The sequence below is a fragment of the Pollachius pollachius genome (assembly GCF_949987615.1).
Source record: "Pollachius pollachius genome assembly, chromosome: 16".
In the NCBI taxonomy this organism is placed as follows: Eukaryota; Metazoa; Chordata; class Actinopteri; order Gadiformes; family Gadidae; genus Pollachius; species Pollachius pollachius.
In genome coordinates, this window is record NC_136949.1 from 1,993,377 (window position 1) to 2,015,661 (window position 22,285).

At 43.2% G+C, this 22,285-nt stretch overlaps 2 protein-coding genes across 3 annotated transcripts; both read right to left on the reverse strand.

The window, feature by feature from the left end:
* Positions 1–231: 231 nt before the first annotated feature.
* On the reverse strand, positions 232–10,271 carry LOC307088320 (L-rhamnose-binding lectin SML-like; the record flags this gene model as incomplete). Its single annotated transcript, XM_079754172.1, has 9 exons — positions 10,230–10,271; positions 10,085–10,117; positions 9,918–9,962; positions 1,278–1,413; positions 934–1,040; positions 808–852; positions 558–696; positions 361–464; positions 232–242 (listed from the first exon to the last, which is right to left on the reverse strand). Exons 1-9 carry the CDS (start codon positions 10,258–10,260, stop codon positions 232–234), a joined length of 651 nt encoding a protein of 216 aa, XP_079610298.1. The 5' UTR covers positions 10,261–10,271.
* Positions 10,272–11,199: 928 nt separating this feature from the next.
* On the reverse strand, positions 11,200–22,092 carry LOC307087936 (L-rhamnose-binding lectin CSL2-like). Of its 2 annotated transcripts, none has more exons than XR_013812522.1 (9): positions 22,026–22,092; positions 21,835–21,867; positions 21,616–21,660; positions 12,393–12,528; positions 12,049–12,155; positions 11,923–11,967; positions 11,743–11,811; positions 11,475–11,578; positions 11,200–11,358 (listed from the first exon to the last, which is right to left on the reverse strand). XR_013812522.1 is itself a non-coding variant. In XM_079753632.1 (9 exons), exons 1-9 carry the CDS (start codon positions 22,054–22,056, stop codon positions 11,348–11,350), a joined length of 651 nt encoding a protein of 216 aa, XP_079609758.1. In that variant the 5' UTR covers positions 22,057–22,092; the 3' UTR covers positions 11,201–11,347. The 2 variants fall into 2 exon arrangements, 1 of the variants encoding a protein (XP_079609758.1); XM_079753632.1 differs by having other exon boundaries at positions 11,201–11,358; positions 11,673–11,811.
* Between the last annotated feature and the right edge of the window lie 193 nt (positions 22,093–22,285).

Below are 22,285 nucleotides of genomic sequence, written 5' to 3' on the forward strand. Positions count from 1 at the left end.
GTCCCCAAAACTAAGTTCTCACTGGTAGAAGATGAAGGCCTACTTGTATGCAATGATGTTCTTTGTTTCACAAAACATATGACTGCATGAGAGCCTGAGTTTGCATGTTGTAATAATCATTTAATGCCAAAAGCAGAATGCAAGATCAAGATTCATTCATCAGGTGGAGATCTGGGGGGGGGGCATGCGTCTCCAGATGTTGGTGTTTGTAGTGTAGGCCTGCTGCTCTCCTCAGAGGGGATCTGTAGGATTGGAAAGCTCAGTATGAAGAGTATGAACAGGTTCTATTAGAGAAAGGCTAAATCCACATTGTAGGAAACATTGCAATTGTTTAGCATAATGCCAGTTTCCAAAACTTACATATACAGGAATAGGCCACTTCAAGGTACTTGTTGATCCCTGAACAGGGATCCTGAAACACTGAGTTCACAGCATAGACACTACAACGGCCTTTACCGTTGCACCTGTGGAGACATGGTTGGTAACTCCTCTCACCGATCTGGAAGTCACCCAGTGACATCTCTACTTTTATATGAATGAGGAATCATGCTCAGTACCTTGCAGCTACAACCCGTGTCGCAGTTGTACTGAAGCAGTTGACTTGTTCAATTTTATCGTAAGAACGACCGTATATACAGGTGGTGCGGTCGTTGCGCCCATAAAAAGCCCCAATAACCTTTATCACCCCCTCTTGTTCTGGATGGGGAGCAGACGGGAGGAGAAACTACACATGTGAACTAGCAGGTGAAGATGAAATACAGGTCTTGATTGCTGAGCACATCGTGATACATCGGTGATGAATCCTACCACAGTAGAGTTCCGCCGTGGAAAGCTCACAGGCGACGACATGATCTACACATAAACTCTGGTTAGAAATCACACTCACACACGGAGGTCCAGTGTTTCAGTACTTCACTGAGTGACAGGACTCACATGCAGGGAGGCAGGTGTACGTGGTTTGGATGTATTTGTAGGTTCCACGGCAGGGGTCGGCACCGAAGATCGCTTTGTCCACTTCACAGACTTTCTTACCGTTACACCTTAACCAGGAACACACATCACTAATAAGACGAGAGATACAAATACCTGCAAGCAAACAACACTGTCTGGGCACCAAAAGACATTGTTCCCTACTCATCTTTAATGTCAATTTACTCATCTTAACTGAAACTAATTATTGTTTTTGGGGATCACATTCCCCAAGAAAGTGAAGGCGGCAGTACAACGTTACAGAGTGCCGCTGTAGGTTAGGGGAAGCCCTCAACACTGACAGGCACCTGTTTGAAAGGGCTTCCAAAGCGCCTGCTTGAGAGCATGCAGTGTTGGCCAACTGTGCTGGAGGTTTGCCTTCACTGCAGGTCTGGCTGTCAGTCCGTCCGTAGGCCACTGTGAGCACACTGACCACTCCGTGATCTGTGGGAACGATAAGAGATTAATAAATGTTTTTATTTATCATTTTGCCACCGTTAAGATTAGGAAATTAGGCAATAACATTGAAAGTAGGCCAATTGACAAAACTTTGGGGTCCGTATTGGGGTCACTGGAGGAAGTTACAGAAATGTTCTCTTCTTTGCTGTGATGAGTAACTGAGTGCAGCTCAACAGAAGCCTTTTTAAAACGTATATTTTTTTATTTAATTGAATCCAATAAGCATAGCATGCTTTGCCAGTTGCTATAGATATGTAAAAGAGCCTCTGTTCACTCCAAGCTATTCCCTTAAGGAAGCCATAGAACAGTGGTCGGAAAATAGGGGCCCGCGGGCCAATTTTTGCCCGCCATCTATTCTGTCTGGCCCACGAGATGACGTTAATTTGATGTAAAAAAAAAAAAAAAAAAAGAATTAATTAATTTAAAAAAATATATTTTCAACCCCATATTTAAAAAAAAAAAAAAAAAAAAAGGCATACAGCAATCCCATCAATTTCGAAACATTTATTGAGGTATAGATGATAGTCCTAAAGTGACAAAACAACAGGTGGTACATCTGTGTAGTTATGCATGTGCGTAATCTTGTGCAAAAAAACCCCAAAAGTGTCCCGTCTCCCTCCTCCAGTGGGCAAGGTAAAAAATAGTCTACGTTTCGTTAAATTAACAACATAACAAGGTCTGCTCAAATGTGAAATGGCCCAATTAAAATAAAACTTAAAGAAAGTGAAAGATGAATGCACATTGTCCGCGTGGGAGAAGGATCTGCGCTGCTCCTGAATAAAGACAGAAAAAAGGGAATTTACATTTAAATAAGATCAAACAATATAACTGGGCATTTTTTTTAGGCCTACTATTTAAAAAGGCCAGTAGGCTACTCACTTAATGGGAAAAGTGGCTCCTCCCTTCGGTCACAATTTTGTGGATGTCGGGCGACAGGGATGTCACTTTTATTCTCAAGCAGTTCTCCAAGCTTGCATTGGTCAGACGGTTCTTCTCGTGTGTCTTGATTGCATTCATTGACGAGAAGCTGGACTCACACGTGTAGGTAGATGGAAACATCGTCAGCAAGTAAAGGGCAAGTTTCTTGATACCCATGTACTCTTCTGAGCATCCGATCCAGAAATCCTCCACGGAATGCGCACTAAACGCATCACGGACGAGGGAGCTTGACTGGAAATCGATGAGCTCCAACTGAAGCGTTGCCTCGTCCAACGAGCTCATGGTTGTTTTGGCCAGTGAGGAGAATTCCTCGCTTCGCGTGGACAATGGGTCGCGGACAAAGCCAATAATTTCCCTTGGGACACAGTAGTCTCGGAACCGCGACTGAAAGTTGTCCCGTAGCTTGTCAAGGAATTCAGTCATAATTCCTGTCACTCGCCCCCCTGCCTGTGATTTTAATGTTGCAAAGTGCAAGAGCCTTCCACTTGCTAGATCAGACTGGAACAACTCCAGCTTCCTTGTAAACGAATCCATCTTCTCGATCAGGTCCACAATGGTTTTCCCTCTCCCTTGTAGTTGCAGGTTCAGCTGGTTAAGATGGCCAAAAATATCAGTTAAAAACGCGATGTTTGAGATGGACATTTCACCTTCTAGAAAGGCCAGGTGATCGTCTGAAGCACGCATCTTGCTCATTCGCAGGAAAGTTTTCACTTGATCTAGTAGCGCACAGAAGCGCTCCAGTGCCTTTCCTTTACTTAACCAGCGCACGTCATTGTGAAGTAGCAGATCTTCGTAGCAGGCCTCTGACTCAGCAACAAGTTGGCGAAAAAGACGGTGCTGTGTGCTTGATGCACCCCGGACAAAATTAATGACTCATCACTTTATCCATGACACTCTTCAGCTCGCCACTGAGTCTGGCGCACAGGACACTCTGGTGAATTAGGCAATGTAGTGCGTGCATTTGTGGTGCTATCTCCTTCAATCGGGCCATCAGACCTCTGTGGCAACCAACCATGGCAGGTGCACCGTCTGTCACGATGAGGTTTATTTTCTCAAATGGTAGTGCATGTTGTTTAATCAATTCCTCCACTTTGACAAACATAACATCCCCAGTGGTGTTCCCTTCTAATGGAATTAGAGCCAACAACTCCTCCCTGAACTCCTTCCCATCAAAATACCGCACGTATATGCACATCTGACTGATATCAGTGTTGTCTGTACTCTCGTCAGTGGCAACGGAAAAGTAGTTGGCCTGACTCAGTCCACTCATAATTGATCCGCGCACATCGTCAGATAGGCTCTCTATGCGTCGGGAAGCTGACCTCGCTGAGAGCGGCATTTGTTTCACTGAGGCAATCACTCCATCCATTGACTTATCTGTAGCCAGCTCCTCCAAAACAGCCACCATCACTTCCTTAAAAACCTCTGCGTCCGTAAATGGTTTGTTGTGACGGGTAAGAACCCATGCTGCTTTAAGGGACGCACTTGTAACCCTCTGCTGCTCGGTGAATGACCTGACAAGTATTTTGTTGCTGTGTGCATATCCAGCCTCCAATGCTTTAATTTTATTCGTTCGCACCTCTGTCCCAGGAGGATATGCGTTTTTGAACTGGCCATGTTTTGTCTCATGGTGTCTTCTGATGTTATATTCTTTGCAAACGGCAACAGCCTCATTGCAAATGAGACATGTAGGCTTGGCATTACTAAATGCAGGCAGGATAAACGCATACCTCTGCTTCCATTCTTCTTTGTAGGTCCTGCATTCTGAATCAATTTTTCTTTTCAAGGCTTTCAACAACGACATTTTGCATCGATAACTAGCATAGCAATGTTCAGCTAATCATTTTTACACGTCATCTAAAAGAATATTTGTATACGGCAGGTTGCTAGGCAATCGCCTGTTTCATGAGCGACGACACGAGATGCAGCAGGCGGCATAAAAACAGCGAACATAAGCAAATAAACGTTTTAATGGAATTAAATTAAATGCGTTTTAAAAGTTAGATGATGTTTATTTTATTTTAATATAATAAAATAAATACTAATTTAAATAGTAGACCCCCCCCCCCAAAAAAAAGCTATGGCCTGCGATGCCATTGTCTGAAAAAAAATTGGCCCGCGTCCAAACGTAATTGCCGACCCCTGCCATAGAATGTCATGCCTGCTCCAACTACCGAACCACAGGAGATGGTCCAGGGAATGTGAAATCCATTTTAGCAAATGGCTTTTGTTAGCAGAGGATAATCATGTACAATAATGTTCATTATTATCAACCAACCGATCATATTATCAAACAGTATAAAACAGACCCCAGGTCTCTGGCTCACTCCTAAGCGTCCTTGTATCCTAATGATTTCACTTTTTATAGTATTTATAGTATATTATCTTCAAAATCTAGTGATCCTTAATGCCCTTATTTATATGAAAGAGACCAGACGTCTCCATCTCTCTCTCAAGGCATTCTTTGACCCGGCACACCATAACCTTTCAAACAACTTATTGTATCTATGACCCCATGTCCATCAATGCAGTAACCTTGAAAATGCTTTTCTTCTGCATTTTATTTTATTGGTTGCATTTAGGCTTTAAAACCATTTGAAAGCAGATATTTTTCATGATTAACTTGACAAAATGTGTATAAAAAGTTTAGCTTTGGAGCGGATTTTCGGGCGGAAGCAGAGTGAACATAGACTTCCGGTTTCCCCTGAAAAACCCGTCGGCTAGATGGTGCTATCATTTGTATGGTGCACCTCCCTGCTCGTTAGTCCGTCCCAAAGAAAAATAAATGTCCTCCCTTGGTCACTCGAAAATATATGTTTTTATTACAAGGACATCATCCAACAGCGGTATTAATGTGTCATGATAATTTTCTAAGACAAAATATATACATGAAAGCAGTGTTGGGCAAGTTACTTTAAGTTAGTAACTTAGTTACAGTTACTAGTTACTTCTTTCAAAAGTAACTCAGTTACTTTACGTTACTCGTTACTTTTAAGGTAACTAGTTACTAGGGAAAGTAACTTTTTTTTTTTCTGAATTATCTTAGAAATGTGTTAATGTGGCAAAGGACCTCCCTAACCTCCTCTGGCTTGCTTACATGTAAGTCCTATCCTACCACAAGCGCAATGCGCCACCTAGTGACCTGAACGTGCCATAGCAGTGTAGTAGTGTGAGTGCAAATGAATGAAATATTTCCATTGTTTCCAACTGTTTCCAACCCTCTACAAATGCACACACCAATTATTTTGGGGTTGATGTGGCATAGTGTTCGACAAAACCACTGTACAATTTGATCATTGTACCCAGTATCACTACGATGAAGCAGTGGATCAACAAAACACAACATACAGTATGTTTTGAAACTTTTGATATTGGCATATTTATTGTAGCCATTGAAACAGGTACAAAGTATAGTTTTGGCAGTGCAAAAATTAAACTGTGCCTCCGACCATTTAGCAACTGTAGGACTCAATAATGGTGCAAAACTGATACAATAGATGTTTACAATGTAAACACAGTGAGGTTTATCCTTTCTTTGTAACCTTAACTCAAAACAGCTAAACTCCACCAACTGGAGACCTCATCATCAATAATGATGGGCAAACTTAAAAGTATTTTCAGCCTCACAAAGAGAAACTAAATAAATAAAAAGTACTTTCAGCCTCACAAACATAGTTAATGTTTAACAAAAATAATATTTCCTCCACTCTGGCCATTTAGATAAAGAAAACAACTGATGAAATCAATAATGGTGGATAAAGTGCTTTAGTAGTCTATGTTAGTATGTCTATGTCTATATCAGTCTTTGTCCATACATCTCCATCATTTGTTTAGCTGTGTCTGGGTTATAGACTGTGCAACAGGCTTTGTAAAATCAAGCTTTCGTTGTTTGGCTGGAGTGGCTTCTCCTTTAGCGTCGGCGGAGCTGACGTTAGCAGCAGCATCACCTGTGTTACCTTCAGGGTCTTTTTCAACTAGCTTGGTAGATGCGTGTTGTTTCTGAAGATGTTTCATCAGATTAGAATTGCTAGTTTTTGATGTGGCTAGAGTTTTCGAACCTCCACATAGATGACAGGTCAGCAAAATATTCCTTATGTCCTTTACCGTCAGAAAGGTAAAATAATGTGCATATTTCCATGAGAAATACAACGCCTTGACTGTCGTCGACTGCCGCCATTGTTTTAATTCATTTACTTGCGCGTCGCTGCGTCGCGTGACTCACGTCCGCTTCACGTCCACCACGGAAACTGTAGTCCTGGGTTATGCACGTGAAGTAACAAGTAACGAGCCTGTTTAAATCGCAGTAACGATTAACGCTTTACTGATTTTGACAAAGTAATTAGTTACAGTGCTCGTTACCGCAAAAGTAACGTAGTTACTGTAACGCGTTACTTAATAACGCGTTAGTCCCAACACTGCATGAAAGGAACCGTTGGAATGGATTTATTTCGGCGGAACTATAAACTTCCCTTGTGCACCACAAAAATACATCCTCCTAATCTGTCCCAAAAAAGAATAAATGTCATCTGTGGGTCCCTTCAAATATTTTATTAGAAAGAACATCTTCAGTGACATAAAATGGTACTAAACAAAAAAGCTTAGACAACGCAAAGACTCTTATTCAAACACCATGTTCGCAGCAGCGATTTGGATCACCAAACGTTGCGTGGAATTAAAGCTCCCATGGCATGCTACTTTATGGATGCTTATATATAGGTGTTAGTGGGCCCTTAATACAGTATTTGAAGACGTTCAAGAAATTCACCCTTGGTGCAGAATTACAGCCACTGCGAGCCAGTCCCGCAATGAGCTTTTCACAAACATGCGGTTTTTTAGAGGCGGGTCAAGGTGGAGGTGGGGGTGTGGCCCTGAGCTTGCGGCCACGGTGCAATGCGCTAGTCAGTCCCTCCAGAGAAATGCTGCGTTTTTTTGTGATTGTTGCGGCCAAAAATCCTTGATTATGCGGCACGTTTTCTTAAAAAATGCGAGGAAATATGTGGCATATTTGTGCAATTTTATGCGCTGAAATTGCGGGAACTTGCAAAAATTGCGGGAACTTGCGAAAAATGCAGCTTTTCGAAGACATTCACGTTGCGTAATTACGTCACTTCATAACGTTCCCATGGCAACAGGGGGAAATGGCTGCTCTTGTGTGAAGTAAACGCAACATTTTTTAACTTTCTGCTAAGATATAGGTGACATTTTTGCAACGAAAATGCGGGGATTATGAAATCATGCAAGCCCCGCATATTTTGCGCAGAAATCTGCAATTTATGCGGTGAAAGTGCGGCATATTTGAAAAAATGCGGCCCCCGCATGAATATGCAGACTTTGGCTGATTATGCGTTGAATTATGCGATCGCAAAATCACGTTTTTCTGGAGGGACTGGCTAGTGTTTACAGTGGATGTAAGGTAATGGCTCGGATTCATAATATCATCCTGAGGCGCACACAGCTTTTGGCCGTGTTCTGTAAATATTCTAGAACACTCCGGGTGCTCCGGCGGGAGTCCTGGAGCTCTATATCTAAATGATATCATATTATTCATATATATCTATATCTTATAATATATATTATCACCAAAAGCTGTGTGCTCCTCCAGACGACATTATGAATCTCAAACGACTGCGTCGGGTTCTCCGACGTCTCTGGTTCTTCCACTTCCACATCAATCTGAAGTAGACTGAACCGCGACATGGAGGAGAAAGGGATTGTTGACCGCGATTGTCTCCCGCCGGAGCCCCGCTACCCGCTGTAGAGGCACCACCGCCTTGGGTGCGGCCAGCGGCCAGCGGGCAGCACCGAGGCACTGGGGCCGCGCCGTGGTGCCTCGCGGCGGTGGTGCCTCGCGGCGGTGGTGCCTCGCGGCGGTGGTGCCTCGGCAGCCAGCAGTGGGCAGCGGGCAGTGGGCAGCGGGCAGCGGGGCTCCGGCGGGAGACGATCGCGGGCAACAATCACTTTCTCCTCCATGTCGAAGTTCATATACTTAAGGTCAAAGCCAAAGTTCCTTTCCCCCAATTCCTCCTCAACCATGGCTGAGATAACCCCCGCTACGAGTCTCGTTGTGGAAATACCAGAGAGCTCGACGTGTTATTCGCCATAACACCAACAGCAGAACGGTTATCCAAATAACAAAGAAGTGTACGACGTGTGTATTCACACACACACACACACATGTGGTGCTCGAGCGGTTGTCTCATTGTCTCATTGGCAGGCCGTGTTCTTTGGGCGGGCAGGGCAGAGAAAGGGGAGGTAACCTGGCCCCTTTTGATGACATATGGGGCCAAATTCGAAATCGGAGCGTCTGAGCTTTCATTTTTCAAAGGCGGAGCAGGATACCTAGTGCTCGTTTTACACCTAATGCCATTTCTAGCTACTGGGGGACCGTAGGCAAGCTAGGAGAACTAATATTATTGTAAGAAAAATGTTGATGAAATTTTCATGCCATGCGAACTTCAACATACTAAACTTCATTTATTGACCGAAAATTACGAATCAAAATGCACATTTATCGGTATAATGTTATTCAAACACATTTTAATGGTGACTCCTTCTTAAAAGGTTTTAAGAAGAGTCACCATTTCCACCGAGAATAAAATGAATGGTGTGCTCTATGTTTTGGCAGTGACATCATGCAGTTCCTAAAACGGTCGACAGGGGGCCGAACGGTCACGTGGTTCGTACGGGGCGACCTGTACAAACCACCTACTCTATCGTTTAGGTTGAATAAAACAATATAATTAAAATATATTTGTATTTCTACTGTGTTATTTTGTAATTGGTATTGCGAAATTTAAACAGCAAAAGATGAATCGGTAAAGACCAAAATAAGGGGAGGAGTGTGTGTGTGTGTGTGTGTGTGTGTGTGTGTGTGTGTGTGTGTGTGTGTGTGTGTGTGTGTGTGTGTGTGTGTGTGTGTGTGTGTGTGTGTGTGTGTGTGTGTGTGTGTGTGTGTGTGTGTGTTTGTACGTTTGTGTGTGTGTGTGTGTTTTAGGGATCACTGCTCTGTAAATATTGGGTTTGATGTCAGTACAAACTGATTAAGAAGTGGGTCATGTTCCAATCTCAGCTGCTGTTGAATCCTGTCCATCTCTTTTCATTTGGATATTTTTGGTTCTCGGTGGGTCGAGGTTCCGGTTGGAGTCAATTCTGACCCCTCTTTTCCAGTTCATTATATTCAGAGTCGATTCATACTCTTTCAGTCTTGAACCGGGGAGCACAGTCTCAAAGACTTGAATGAGGGCCCACATACCAAATCCCCAAAGCCTTTTAGTTTTGGACATGCCAACAACCTGTGGTGGACCAAACTGGGAGCTCATGTTTGACTGGCTGGTGGTTATCGTGCTTTGCATCAGTCACCAAGAAAGTAGGGCTGTCATCGAAGCGAACTACCTGGAAATCTCTGAATAAACATATCGGTATGTCAAGAGCATCCTGCTTTTCTGAGTATAGGCTAAACTGCACAGTGAGACGCTTCCCTTTGACCTCATGTTTGCATTTTATTCTTTCTGGCCCGGTCGTCCGATCCTTTCATTAACGGGTTTTCTTACCACAACTCAGTCGCTGCATCCGGTCATCACAAGTGATGACGCTCTCTGTGGAAATAGAGGATAAAGGTTTCAGAGAAGAGACACACACACACACACACACACACACACACACACACACACACACACACACACACACACACACACACACACACACACACACACCTTACCTGCACTTGTAAGACAGCAGACTGCTGCTAAAACTAAAAAACAAACAATATCATTATCACGTGTAAAGAACATAATTTCTGAAAGCCAGAGAGTAAATGTAGTGGGGTCCCGGTTCCCAGATGGTGACTCCATGACAGTACTTACCGAGCGCTGAGCGCAGGAGAGAGCTGAGCATGGTTCCAGAGGTGTTGGTGGGAGCTCAGCAGGGCTGCTAATGCTTCCCCCAAAGGGACACGGCTATTTATACAGAGAGGACTCAACAAGCCCCGCCCACACCCAGCGCCACGCCGGCAGGTGTGATGGTGCTCTCACCAGAGAGAGGTCAAGGAATGTCTCTGCCTAAATGGATTATATTTCCTATTGTTTAATATTGGGTTCTTATAGTATTAGCCATTAGTTAGTATGTATGAACTCTCGGATGACCAGTCAACATGAGGATCATAACCTTTGTGTTGTTCTTGGAGAGTGAGAGCAGCATTAGCGTTACGGTCGAATGTAAACAAGTTCAATGGAGGCCTTTGGTCTGTCAGGATCAATATGTCATCTGGGAACAACGCAGCAGTGAAGAGCCACAGTACTATTCCCTGTGCTGCCCATAAGGTCTTATCAAAGACCGAGACCATGTTACCATTTTTACAGTCTTTGTAAAAGAAAAATTACAACGTTTTATATGTTTTACCAGAAACTACAGAGGAATTCCCCTCCAGTTTATTCAGACATATTTTTATCTGATTGTTTCTACACCGCTGAGATCAATCTTTATGGACTCATAACGGTTTTAAGAGTTCTATGTTTTTCATTTTGAAGAGAATATTTATTTGAATGGATTTTCAAAGTGTATGGATCCAGTGTATTGGATCAGTATCTCAGGAAAGGAAAGTGTCTGTTGATATAGATTAGATTAGGCTGAAACCAAGCCATAGCAGGCTTTAATAATAAGGCTTTAATAAAAAGGCCTCATTAACCTTCAACCTCAGAAGGTCAATCTAGTCGACATAGAATGGTGTAAATGGATCGGTAAAGAACCCAAAAGTTCTCACTGGTAGAAGATGAAGGCCTACTTGTATGCACTGATGTTCTTTGTTTCACAACACACATGACTGCATGAGAGCCTGAGTTTGAATGTTGTATTTATGTTGTCATTTAATGCAAAAATCAGAATGCAAGATCAAGATTAATTCATCAGGTGGAGAGCTGGAGGGGGGGGGGGGGGGCATGCGTCTCCAGATGTTGGTGTTTGTAGTGTAGGCCTGCTGCTCTCCTCAGAAGGGACCTGTAGGATTGGAAAGCTCAGTATGAAGAACGGTTTGGTGGCCAACAGGTTCTATTAGAAGGCTAGAAGGCTAAACTTTTGAAGGCTAAATCCACATTGTAGGAAACGTTGCTTACATTCACATGTATAAGCCAGTTCCAGGTACTTGAAGGTCCCAGGACAGGGATCCCCAAAGTTTGAGTTCAAAGCATAGATAGTACAACGGCTTTGACCGTTGCAGCTGTGGAGACACGGTTGTTAATTTCTCTCACCAATCTTGAAGTCACCCAATGACAGCTCTTTATTTGATATGAATTAGAAATCTGACTCAGAACCTTTCAGCTACAGTTGATGCCGCAGTTGTACTAAAGCAGTTGACTTGTTCAATTTCTCTGTAAGGACTACCTTGTACACAGGTGGTGCGGTCGTTGCGCCCATAAAAAGCCGCAATAACCTTTATCACCTTCTCTTGTTCTGGATGGGGAGCAGACAGGAGGAGAAACTACACATGTGAACTTGCTGGTGAAGATGAAATACGGGTCTTGATTGCTGAGCACATCGTGATACATCGGTGATGAATCCTACCACAGTAGAGTTCCGCCGTGGAAAGCTCACAGGCGACGACATGATCTACACATAAACTCTGGTTAGAAATCACACTCACACACGGAGGTCCAGTGTTTCAGTACTTCACTGAGTGACAGGACTCACTTGCAGGGAGGCAGGTATACGTGGTTTGGATGTATTTGTAGGTTCCACGGCAGGGGTCGGCACCAAAGATCATTTTATCCACTTTACAGACTTTTGTACCGTTACACCTTAACCAGGAACACACATCACTAATAAGACGAGAGATACAAATACCTGCAAGCAAACAACACTGTCTGGGCACCAAAACACATTGTTCCCTACTCATCTTTAATGTCAATTTACTCATCTTAACTGAAACTAATTATTGTGTTTGGGGCTCACATTCCCCAAGAGAGTGAAGGCGGCAGTACAACGTTACAGAGTGCCGCTCTAGGTTAGAGGAAGCCCTCAACACTGATAGGCACCTGTTTGCAACGGCTTCCAAAGCGCCTGCTTGAGAGCATGCAGTGTCGGCCAACTCTTCTGGAGGTTTGTCTTTACTGCAGGTCTGGCTGTCAGTCCGTCCATAGGCCACTGTGAGCACACTGACCACTCCGTGATCTGTGGGAACGATTAGAGATTAATAAATGTTTTTATTTATCATTTTGCCACCGTTAAGATTAGCAAATTATGCAATCACGTTGAAAGTAGGCCAATTGACAAAACTTTCGGGGTCCATTTTGGGGTCACTGGAGGAAGTTACAGAAATGTTCTCTTCTTTGCTGTGATAAGTAACTCAGTGTCTACAGCTCAACAGAAGCCTTTTTAAAACGTATATTTTTTAATTTAATTGAATACAAGAAGCACAACATGCTTTGCCAGTTGTTATAGATATGTAAAATAGCCTCACTCCAAGCTATTCCCTTAAAGGGGAATTTCACCGCTGGAAACATGAATATGTATTGAAATTGGGTCCTATATGTAGTCGAATAATAAAATAAAGTTCTAATTTGGTGCCGTTTTGACCGAGAAAAGGCAGAAAGTGACTTTTTGGTGCTTGTGGATTGAAGCCAACAACTCCCAACCTGCACCACGATGCACAGCTTCGCAGGCCACTCCCACTGATCTAGATCTCCGCCTATCAGAGACCTCGCGGTTCCATCTACCAAGCTGATACCGCAACATCATGTCCCTGTACCTAAGGCACCAAAGGAGGCTGGCACAACTTTGTTCCAAAGCCGCTTCTGAGACCTCTTCCCATAGCACCCAACTCCATCTCTCTCTACTCTGCTCTTCTGGGAAACCTCCAGTAGTGCCTTTTTTAGATTCTCCCTCTACTGTATATATATCATCATTTATTTAGTTTTACCCTGTTTGTTTTAATTTGTTGTCTACCCATGACACGATTCTTTAATTTGTGAACAAAAAATATAATGTAACTCCTGCTCGGTCTGTCTACACCAAAGTTCAACATTATAAACTTGGAAGGAGGTAACTGATATGCAACTAACTTATAGTACAATTTAGACTTATAATATTTTATAAAACTTATGTATGACCGTTATTCTGCTATTGTTTTCATCTAAGGCAACAGTAGCTTAGTAGCTCCACTTGTGAAATGTTGGTCGTCCAATAATATCATTTCTCGAATATACACTTGGAACAACACTACTAAGGACTAGAAGGCTACAATGTGAATTTGAACCATTTATTTCAAGAAATAACAAAAATATATGTAAACAATGAAACTTATAGTTCCTCCTGAGCGTCGTCAGCTTCTTGGTGCCCGCAGTGCTGGCCGTCTGGAGCTGGATATTTTAGTCGGATGGTCTGCACGACGCAAGTAGGTAAAATGACACTACAGCCTCTGCCCAAGCTCTTGCCTTGCAGGACCCATTCCAGAAAGTGTCGGTAGGCTGTTAGGTGATATTGTCTAGACAAAACATTGAGTACACATTTAGCGATAGATGGTCTTTATGCAGTTAACATGCCACGATAGTAACAGATAGAAAATAAAAACACTCACTTTACAGTCAGACATCCGTTCGTCCCTGCAGGCTTTGGCTGACGTTTCCAGTTCACCTTTGGGATTCTGAAATAGGTCTCCAGGACGCCGCTGTCCATATGTGGTGCCAAAGTAGGATGCTCCTCAACACATACGTCCTTGTTCTCGTCTGATTCAGAGATTTTGTCCAGAAGAAATCGAAATCTTTGAAATTCTTTGTAGCAGACGGACTCTACCTCTGTGTCCATAGGCGCACAGTGAGAGCACAGGCACCGCCAATCCGCCCCAGCTCGAGCCATTCCGGGCTCCTCGTCCGCGACAGGCAGGTATTCTGCTTCGGCTGTAGCAGCCGCAGCGGCCGCCTCCTGTTCCTCTAGCAGCTTCAGCTGCTCGTCGCTATATTGCGGCTCGTAAAGGTAGCCACGAACATCTAATTTGAGCATCAGATCTTCAAAATCCCCATCTTCTATATCAGATCCAGTACCTTCCGCCATTGTCGTTAATTCAGTTTTCTCCACAGCGTCCGTTAGCTTAGCTTCAGACGCTGTGGATGTTAGTTTCTGCTGGTGAAGTCCCACCCACTGGCACTGATCTAATAGGTCTGTAGCGTCAGTCGGTCCCTACGATTGACATATGTAAAGTAGAATACTAGTGCTTGTAGTCTTACGAGAATCCTCCCCTCTTACACTTCCTGTTTTAAATGACGCAAAAATCGCCATATTGCGTCATTTAAAACAGGAAGTGTTGGAGATCGATACAGATCTCTCCTGTCTCAGGGGAACATAAGGGAATGATGCCCAACCATTCAAAAATATGAGTGGGTTTCTGACGACACAAAGCTTAATGGAAATGGGTGAAGTTTCCCTTTAAACACAGTGTATCGGGGCAAAGCGAGCGGCCCAACGGCCCTCCCAAATCGGACTGCTCCGTGTTCTGTCAAATCTGATTGGCTCAGCCGAACCCACGGCCTGGGAGGTCCATGGCAAGCCCCCGGGAACAGGGCATACTTCCGCAATCCACCAGTGCTTAGCGGCCAAGCCTGGTACTGCAGCTGTTTAAGCGGGCTGTGGACGGGTCCCTCAATTCCAGGGGCCCAGAAGTAGATACTTCCGTTCACTCCAATGCAAGTGGGGAACAGGAATGTGTCCCCGCAAAAAATTACTGGATATCAATCAAAGGCTCATAATTATCTTTATGCCATGTACTAAAAAAATGTAAGTTTTCTCTTTTCAAAACGCCGCCTCAAGCGTTTTATTAGCCGTTTTATGTTATTTTTTGCTGGAGAAGGAGTGGCGGGCAGCTGAAAGGGGTCATAGTGAAACAAATGTTGTTTCGGCCCGGCATCCGAGAGAGCCTAGTGCACGGCTCCGTTAACTTCTCGTGTTCGAGGTTCTTCCTTTTACTCTACATGAATGACGTTGATGGTTTTTAGGCACTGTGGTGACTTTTTTTTTTAAGGGATTTTTAGAATGGTTCAGCTGCTGCTCAATGACTCTCTTGCGATCATTCGTTTCACCATTTATTGATCCCTTTATTCAAAAGATCCAAAGACAAAGAACGGGTGCATTACGGTATCATTTTTATAAAATTGTTAATAGCCTAAGAAACATTTCAGTTATGTTACTATTTAATTTTTAATTTGCTTGTTTAGTTATGTATGACAGTTAACAATGTTGGTGTAGGCCTATTACAAATATTTATGTGGGTAGGCTACTCCAACCTCGTTGCTGAACGATATGTAACCATTTATTTGTATATAAATTATTGATAGCATTTTTCGTAAATGGTTGGATGGAATCTGTTTCTTAAGCAATAACATTGAACTGTATTGGGTTTTTTTAGGCCAACATACATTTACTATGTTGTTGGTATTATATGTTATATGGAGCAATCTTTCACATTTATGAAGTTAATTTATACTTCCATGGTCGGTAAACAATGCGACTGCGATGGCTCAGACCTCTCGCTTATGATGCTACAATGCTAAAAAAACAAGAATATTTCTGCATCCGTAACGTCATGAACTAGGGCAGGGGTGGGGAACCTTTTTCACATCAAGGGCCATTTCAATTTTTCCAAAGTCCTCAGAGGGCCATACCATTATGAACACATAACTAAAGATGAAAAAAAAGACAAAAAAAGTCTATAACTGCTGTGTTACTAAGCCTCATGTTTGCTGCATTTCTAGACTCACCTAATGTGATGGCTGGAACTGTTTTTCTCTAGCAAGGCGTCTGATGTCAGCTGGCAGTGATGATGATGTTACTCGAAGCTGGTTTTCCAAGTTTGAGTCAGTCAGTCTTGAGCGGAAGCGAGTCTTTGCAAGAGTCAGTTTTGAAAAGAACTGTTCACAGCGATACGTTGTCCCAAACAGAGATGCAAACTTCAGGGCATGTCTCCTCAGGATGGGAAAATCCTCAGCACGAACATACAGTTTGTAATAGTCCAGCAGAGAAAGGTTGTGGTACTTGGCTTTGAGCTCGTTGTTTTGCAGATCAATTATTTCCATTTGGAGGTTATCTGGCACATCAGACGGTTGCACATTAAATGGTGTCGCAAACACGTCGAGTTCCTTTAGTATATTTTTCACATCATGAAACCTCTCATCAAATGCCTGGATGAGTTTTGCACACTCACCAGCATATTCAGTCGTAACATCAGGTTTTTGTTCTTGTAGGGTGGGAAAGTGCACACTGTTTCCCCTTTCCAGCTGTCCTTGCCACAGCCTTAACTTCACTTCAAATGATTTCACATTTGAAAGCAGAGAGCTGATGAGCTGGTTGGGACCTTGCAGCTTGATGTTTAGCTCTGACAGGTGCTTGCTGATTTCCACCATGAAGGCCAGATCACGGAGGAACTTGCCATCACTGAGCTCCATGACAGGTTTACCCTTCATCTCCATGAAGCGTCTGACTTCTTCCCGTAGTGTATAAAACCGTGCAAGCATATTTGCACGACTTCGCACTTCACAATGATAAACCAGATCACCATACTCTGACTCAAGCTCGCTGAGTAACTCCTTGAACTGGCGGTTGTTCAGCCCTCTGCTTTTAATGAAGTTTATGGTGGACACAACTGTTTTCATCACATTGTTAAGCTTCAGGGAATGTGCACACAAACTCTCTTGATGTATGATACAGTGGCATACAACTAAATCACTTGGATCCAGACTCAGTCGGCTCATTTCTTTTTTGACTAAAGCAGTCAATCCTTTTTGCGCGCCAACCATTGCGGGAGCTCCGTCAGTGGCGATGCCGCTCAACTTCTCAAATGGCAGTTCAAAATTGTTCATGGCCACAATAACTTGATTGAACAAATCCTCACCTTTAGTAGTGCCATGCATGGCTTGCAAAGACAGCAACTCCTCCTTTGTTTCAAACTCAGACGTAATCCCACGCAGAAAAATGGCAAGCTGCGCTGTGTGTGTGATGTCTGTTGTCTCGTCACAGGCCAGAGAAAAATACTCAAAGTCTCTTGCAGTGTTCTTGAGTGTTTTTTCAATATCTTGCGCCATATCAGTAATCCTTTCTGAAACGGTTCTCCGGGACAAACGTGACGCTTTGAAATAATTTCACTTTGTCGGGCGCGAGCAGCTCCGCGGCGGCTACGAGGCACTCCTTCACGAACTCTCCTTCAGCGTGAGGTTTCAGCTTCGTGGCTATCAGTTCACTCACCACAAAACTTGCACGCGTAATATTCTCTCTGTCAGTCTGTGGCCGTGTGAAAGCTGCTTGTTGAGCACCCAAACTCCGACGAAGAGCGTTAATTTTATCCAAACGCATTTGTCCTTTCAACTCGTCGAGTTTAGCATGTTTCGAGCTGTAATGGCGCTCGACATTGGCCTTTTTCATCACCGCAAGCGCCTCGCCACAAACTAGGCACACTGTCTTGCCTTTCACCTCAACAAAGAAAAAGTCATTTGTCCATTTTTCCTGAAATACGCGGCATTCTGCGTCCACCTTCCTTTTCTTGACAGTCGCCATGATGCATCACTTATCTGTGTCGGTACTTCATGTCATGTGTCAGTCACTCCGACCCAATGCAGTGGTACGTACATCACATGCTGTATTCACTGACCCTGACGTTGACTCGGACATAGGACTCTCTCGGAAAACTAATGACGGGCGATATATTTTTTTTCCTGATTTTTTTTTTTTATTCATGTATGCATATATGAAGATATAAAATATAAAAATTGTATTGCATTGCGGGCCAGTTGAAATGGCCGGGCGTTCCCCACCCCTGAACTAGGGCGTGGCTAGGATCCCATGATGTGGAAGCATATCTCTCCTTGATGTTGCCCTGTGCAATTGAGCAGTTTACATAGGAATGAATGGGCGCCATTTTGGAATCCGGTGTCTATTCTATAATGTCCATGGTCAGTGTTGGGAAAGTTCACTTTCTACGTGAACTAGTTCAAAGTTCAGTTCACACATTTTTAAATGAACTAGTTCAGTTAGACGTTCATAATTCAAAATTTTGAACTAAGTTTACAGTTCCAAAAAATGAACTCTTTTTTTCAATATGTTGCTGTGAGCTATTATTTTTTCCGGTATTTTGAACATTGAGCCCCCTTTGTGGTTTTTCTAGGATGAAATAGAGTGGTTGAATCAACTATCATAGCGAAATACAGTTTCTATCCTGTTTTATTGCACATTTAGCGCATTTTGTAAATCCAATTGATTTCTGTTGGAAGACTCATTGCTCGTTGTCCGGAAACGGAAAGGGGGGTTGTTCACGTTTGGTTGTAGTCTTTTCGCTCGGTTCTAGCCGTACTGTTGGGACGGAGAACCGAGCAAAAAGACTACAACCAAACGTGAACAGCCCCCCTTTCCGTTTCCGGCCAACAAGCAATGATTCTAGGAGGTATTCTAGTCCGCTGAGCTATGAGCCAGAGAGCTAACGTTATGGATTGTACATATTTATAATTCGAAATTCATGTCAGCCTTTATACCACAGATAGTCTAAGGTCTATTGCATGTAGCCGCGTTGTCTGATTACAGTTTAATTCAGTTTTTACAATTTAACAGCTCTCGTTTTGAAGAATAATCACAGCGCAATTCGTTTCAATGGGAATCGTGGCGGTCTATACTTTCAAAATAAAGTGTACATATTTATAATTTGAAATTCGTCCCAGCCTTTATACGACAGATACTATAGGATCTATAGCATATAACCGCGTTTTCTGATTACAGTTTAATGTAACAGTAAGTTGACAACACCGCAACTGCAAATTAACCACACAGAGATTACCATGGCAACCGGTCAAACAACACGGCGATCTGCGCGCGCATCCGCCGCGTTGACAAAGAAATAACCCCCCCATTGAACGAAGTTAAACCGAGTGAGCGTGCCGTTCACAGACACCAGAATGAACGAGTTCACAGTAACGTTCATCAGGCAGTAATACAGTACATTCAGTTCACGCTCTCCCAAAATATGAACGAGTTCATGAACTATCGTTCAATGAACGCGTTCAGGCACAACACTGTCCATGGTACATGGACAGTGTTGTGCCTCCCTCTGAAGTCACAGAGAAATACAAAACTTTAATGTAAAGGAACAGTACACAGCAGCATAGATATGACAGGTGCACTAGCGGGCATGTTTGGCAATATAATAATGACTTAAACTCTTAAACTCATTAATATTAGCCTTACATTAAATGTATTTTATTTCTTTGTCTTTCATTTTGTTATTTTCTTTGTATTTAAAGGGTCATCCCCTTTAATGTATTGGGCTGCTAAATTAGAATTATTTGTTACTTGTCATTTTCATGCAAATATAGCTCTACTGTCAACACAGGCAGATTCAGGGTCCAGCAAAGGGGAAGCTGAGCTAGCAGTACACCGAGATGAGGGATTTCATTGTATTGATTTGAATTTTCTTCCACCCTCAACAACCCCCTAGAAAAGGTATGAGCACCTATGAAACCAATGACGGTATAAACAGAAAGTGGCTCACATAAGTAAGAAGGACAACTCTCTGTTCTGCTCAGTATGTTTTGCCTATGCAAAGCCATCTGCACTATTTGGAACCTTTTCAGTCTTGATTAACCGATTGTTGCTTATTTGCTTATAAAATATTTGCCTGTGATCCTCACACAATTCTAACCACACAAACATCCCAACATTGACATGTATATTTTGCAATGCAAATATCCACGGTCCAGGACTACTTTCTATTATTTTACACAGTGGCAAAATTCTACACACGCTTTTCTCGCTGTCTCATGAAAGTCATCTCCATCCCAAAGTCCTGGGCCAGATTTTTGTCCCAGTCCATCCCTGGGCTCTAGATTCAACAGCTAAACAGCATTTAGTGCGCACTAAATGCTCCTCCCTTGGTCCGGTACGTTTGCGTTGGTGTGAATGCAACCACCTCACTTTGATGCTCACCAAATCAGCCGGCCGAGATCCTCCCTGAAGAGGTGGTCTCTCGGTTCGCTTCCAAACGAACCCCGGGGCGGTTCGCTTGGGATGTGAAAGCGAACGCACCTCGGCCAAATCCAGTTCTAAAAAGCATACGCCTCTTTGGACTTAATAGGCACCCGCTCAGACGAGCACATTATGGGAATTATTGTTTGATTAGCGGTGTTTTCAAGACTATCAGCACATTGTCGGACCGTCGGGTGAAAATGAGTCGTGGCTCAGCATGGAGCCAAGAGGAGACGGAATGTCTATTGGATATTTTGACAGACTACAACATAAAACGTATGCCTCTAAACACGCATAAAAATGCCAAGGCAATTGACACATTCAGCAGCAGGATGAGGGAGAAGGAGTTCGGCCGGTCCGCAACTGTATGAAACGAATCAATATCACGAGTGCAGCCCGCTGGATATCCATGATTATTGACTTTCACCAACACTTTCTCCCGCTTTTTTTTTTTTATCTTTACCGCTTTACCCCGCCTCAGACGTTTTTGTCCAATTATTTGACCATCTTTGCACACGTGTGCGTTGTTGACAAATTCTGGGACTGTTGCGATTGCAATGTGAAAAGGAACTGCACCAAACCAAAAAATAATATTTAGGGCGTGTGAATACGCCTTAAATAGTCTCTCTCTCTCTCTCTCTCTCTCTCTCTCTCTCTCTCTCTCTCTCTCTCTCTCTCTCTCTCTCTCTCTCTCTCTCTCTCTCTCTCTCTCTCTCTCTCTCTCTCTCTCTCTCTCTCTCTCTCTCTCTCTCTCTCTCAAGGTGATTTTATAGGAAACACCTATGCACTTAGCTCAGTGGAAAACATGTTAGATGTAATAGCAAATTCTGTACAGAAACAGAATATTTTATGTTTATCTATTTTCCCACTTTTAACAGCTGAGTAAATAAAGAAACTGAAAAGGGAAAAATTGGTCAATTCGTCTGTTGATCATGTCTTCTGCATAAACTACCCTTATAGTCTTTGTTCCTTTACAGCAAATTATATAATATAGTGCACTTTCAGGGAGACTTGGGCCTAACACATTCAGCAAACTGGAACAGAAGAACACACCAGAAAATGCATGTTTAGTAAGCAGGATTTGATTCCGCTTTCCTACACTTCAAAAATGCAATTCAATGTGGAAGTAATCCAAGTATTTAGAATACAATACTAAGATTGAGTGATGTCACGGAATACGCTACATACTACATTTTTGGGCATGTATTCTGTAACTGGATACGTTTTAAAGGTATCCTTCCCAACACTAATAACGGGTTTTCTTACTACAACTCAGTCGCTGCACCCAGTCCTCACAAGTGATGACGCTCCCTGTGGAAATAGAGGATATAGGCTTCAGAGAAGAGGGACACACACACAGAAACACACACACACACGCACGCACGCACACACACACACACACACACACACACACACACACACACACACACACACACACACACACACACACACACACACACACACACACACACACACACACCTTACCTGCATATGTAAGACAGCAGACTGCTGCCAACACTAAAAAAGAAACAACATCATTATCATCATCTGTAAAAACCCTTATTTTGCTTGTTTGATCCAACAGCAATAAATCAAATCTGTGCTGTTTCTGAAAGCCAGAGAGTGAATGTAGTGGGGTCCCGGTTCCCAGAAGGTGACTCCATGACAGTACTTACCGAGCGCTGAGCGCAGGAGAGAGCTGAGCATGGTTCCAGAGGTGTTGGTGGGAGCTCAGCAGGGCTGCTAATGCTTCCCCCAAAGGGACACGGCTATTTATACAGAGAGGACTCAACAAGCCCCGCCCACACCCAGCGCCACGCCGGCAGGTGTGATGGTGCTCTCACCAGAGAGAGGTCAAGGAATGTCTCTGCCTAAATGGATTATATTTCCTATTGTTTAATATTGGGTTCTTATAGTATTAACCATTAGTTAGTAT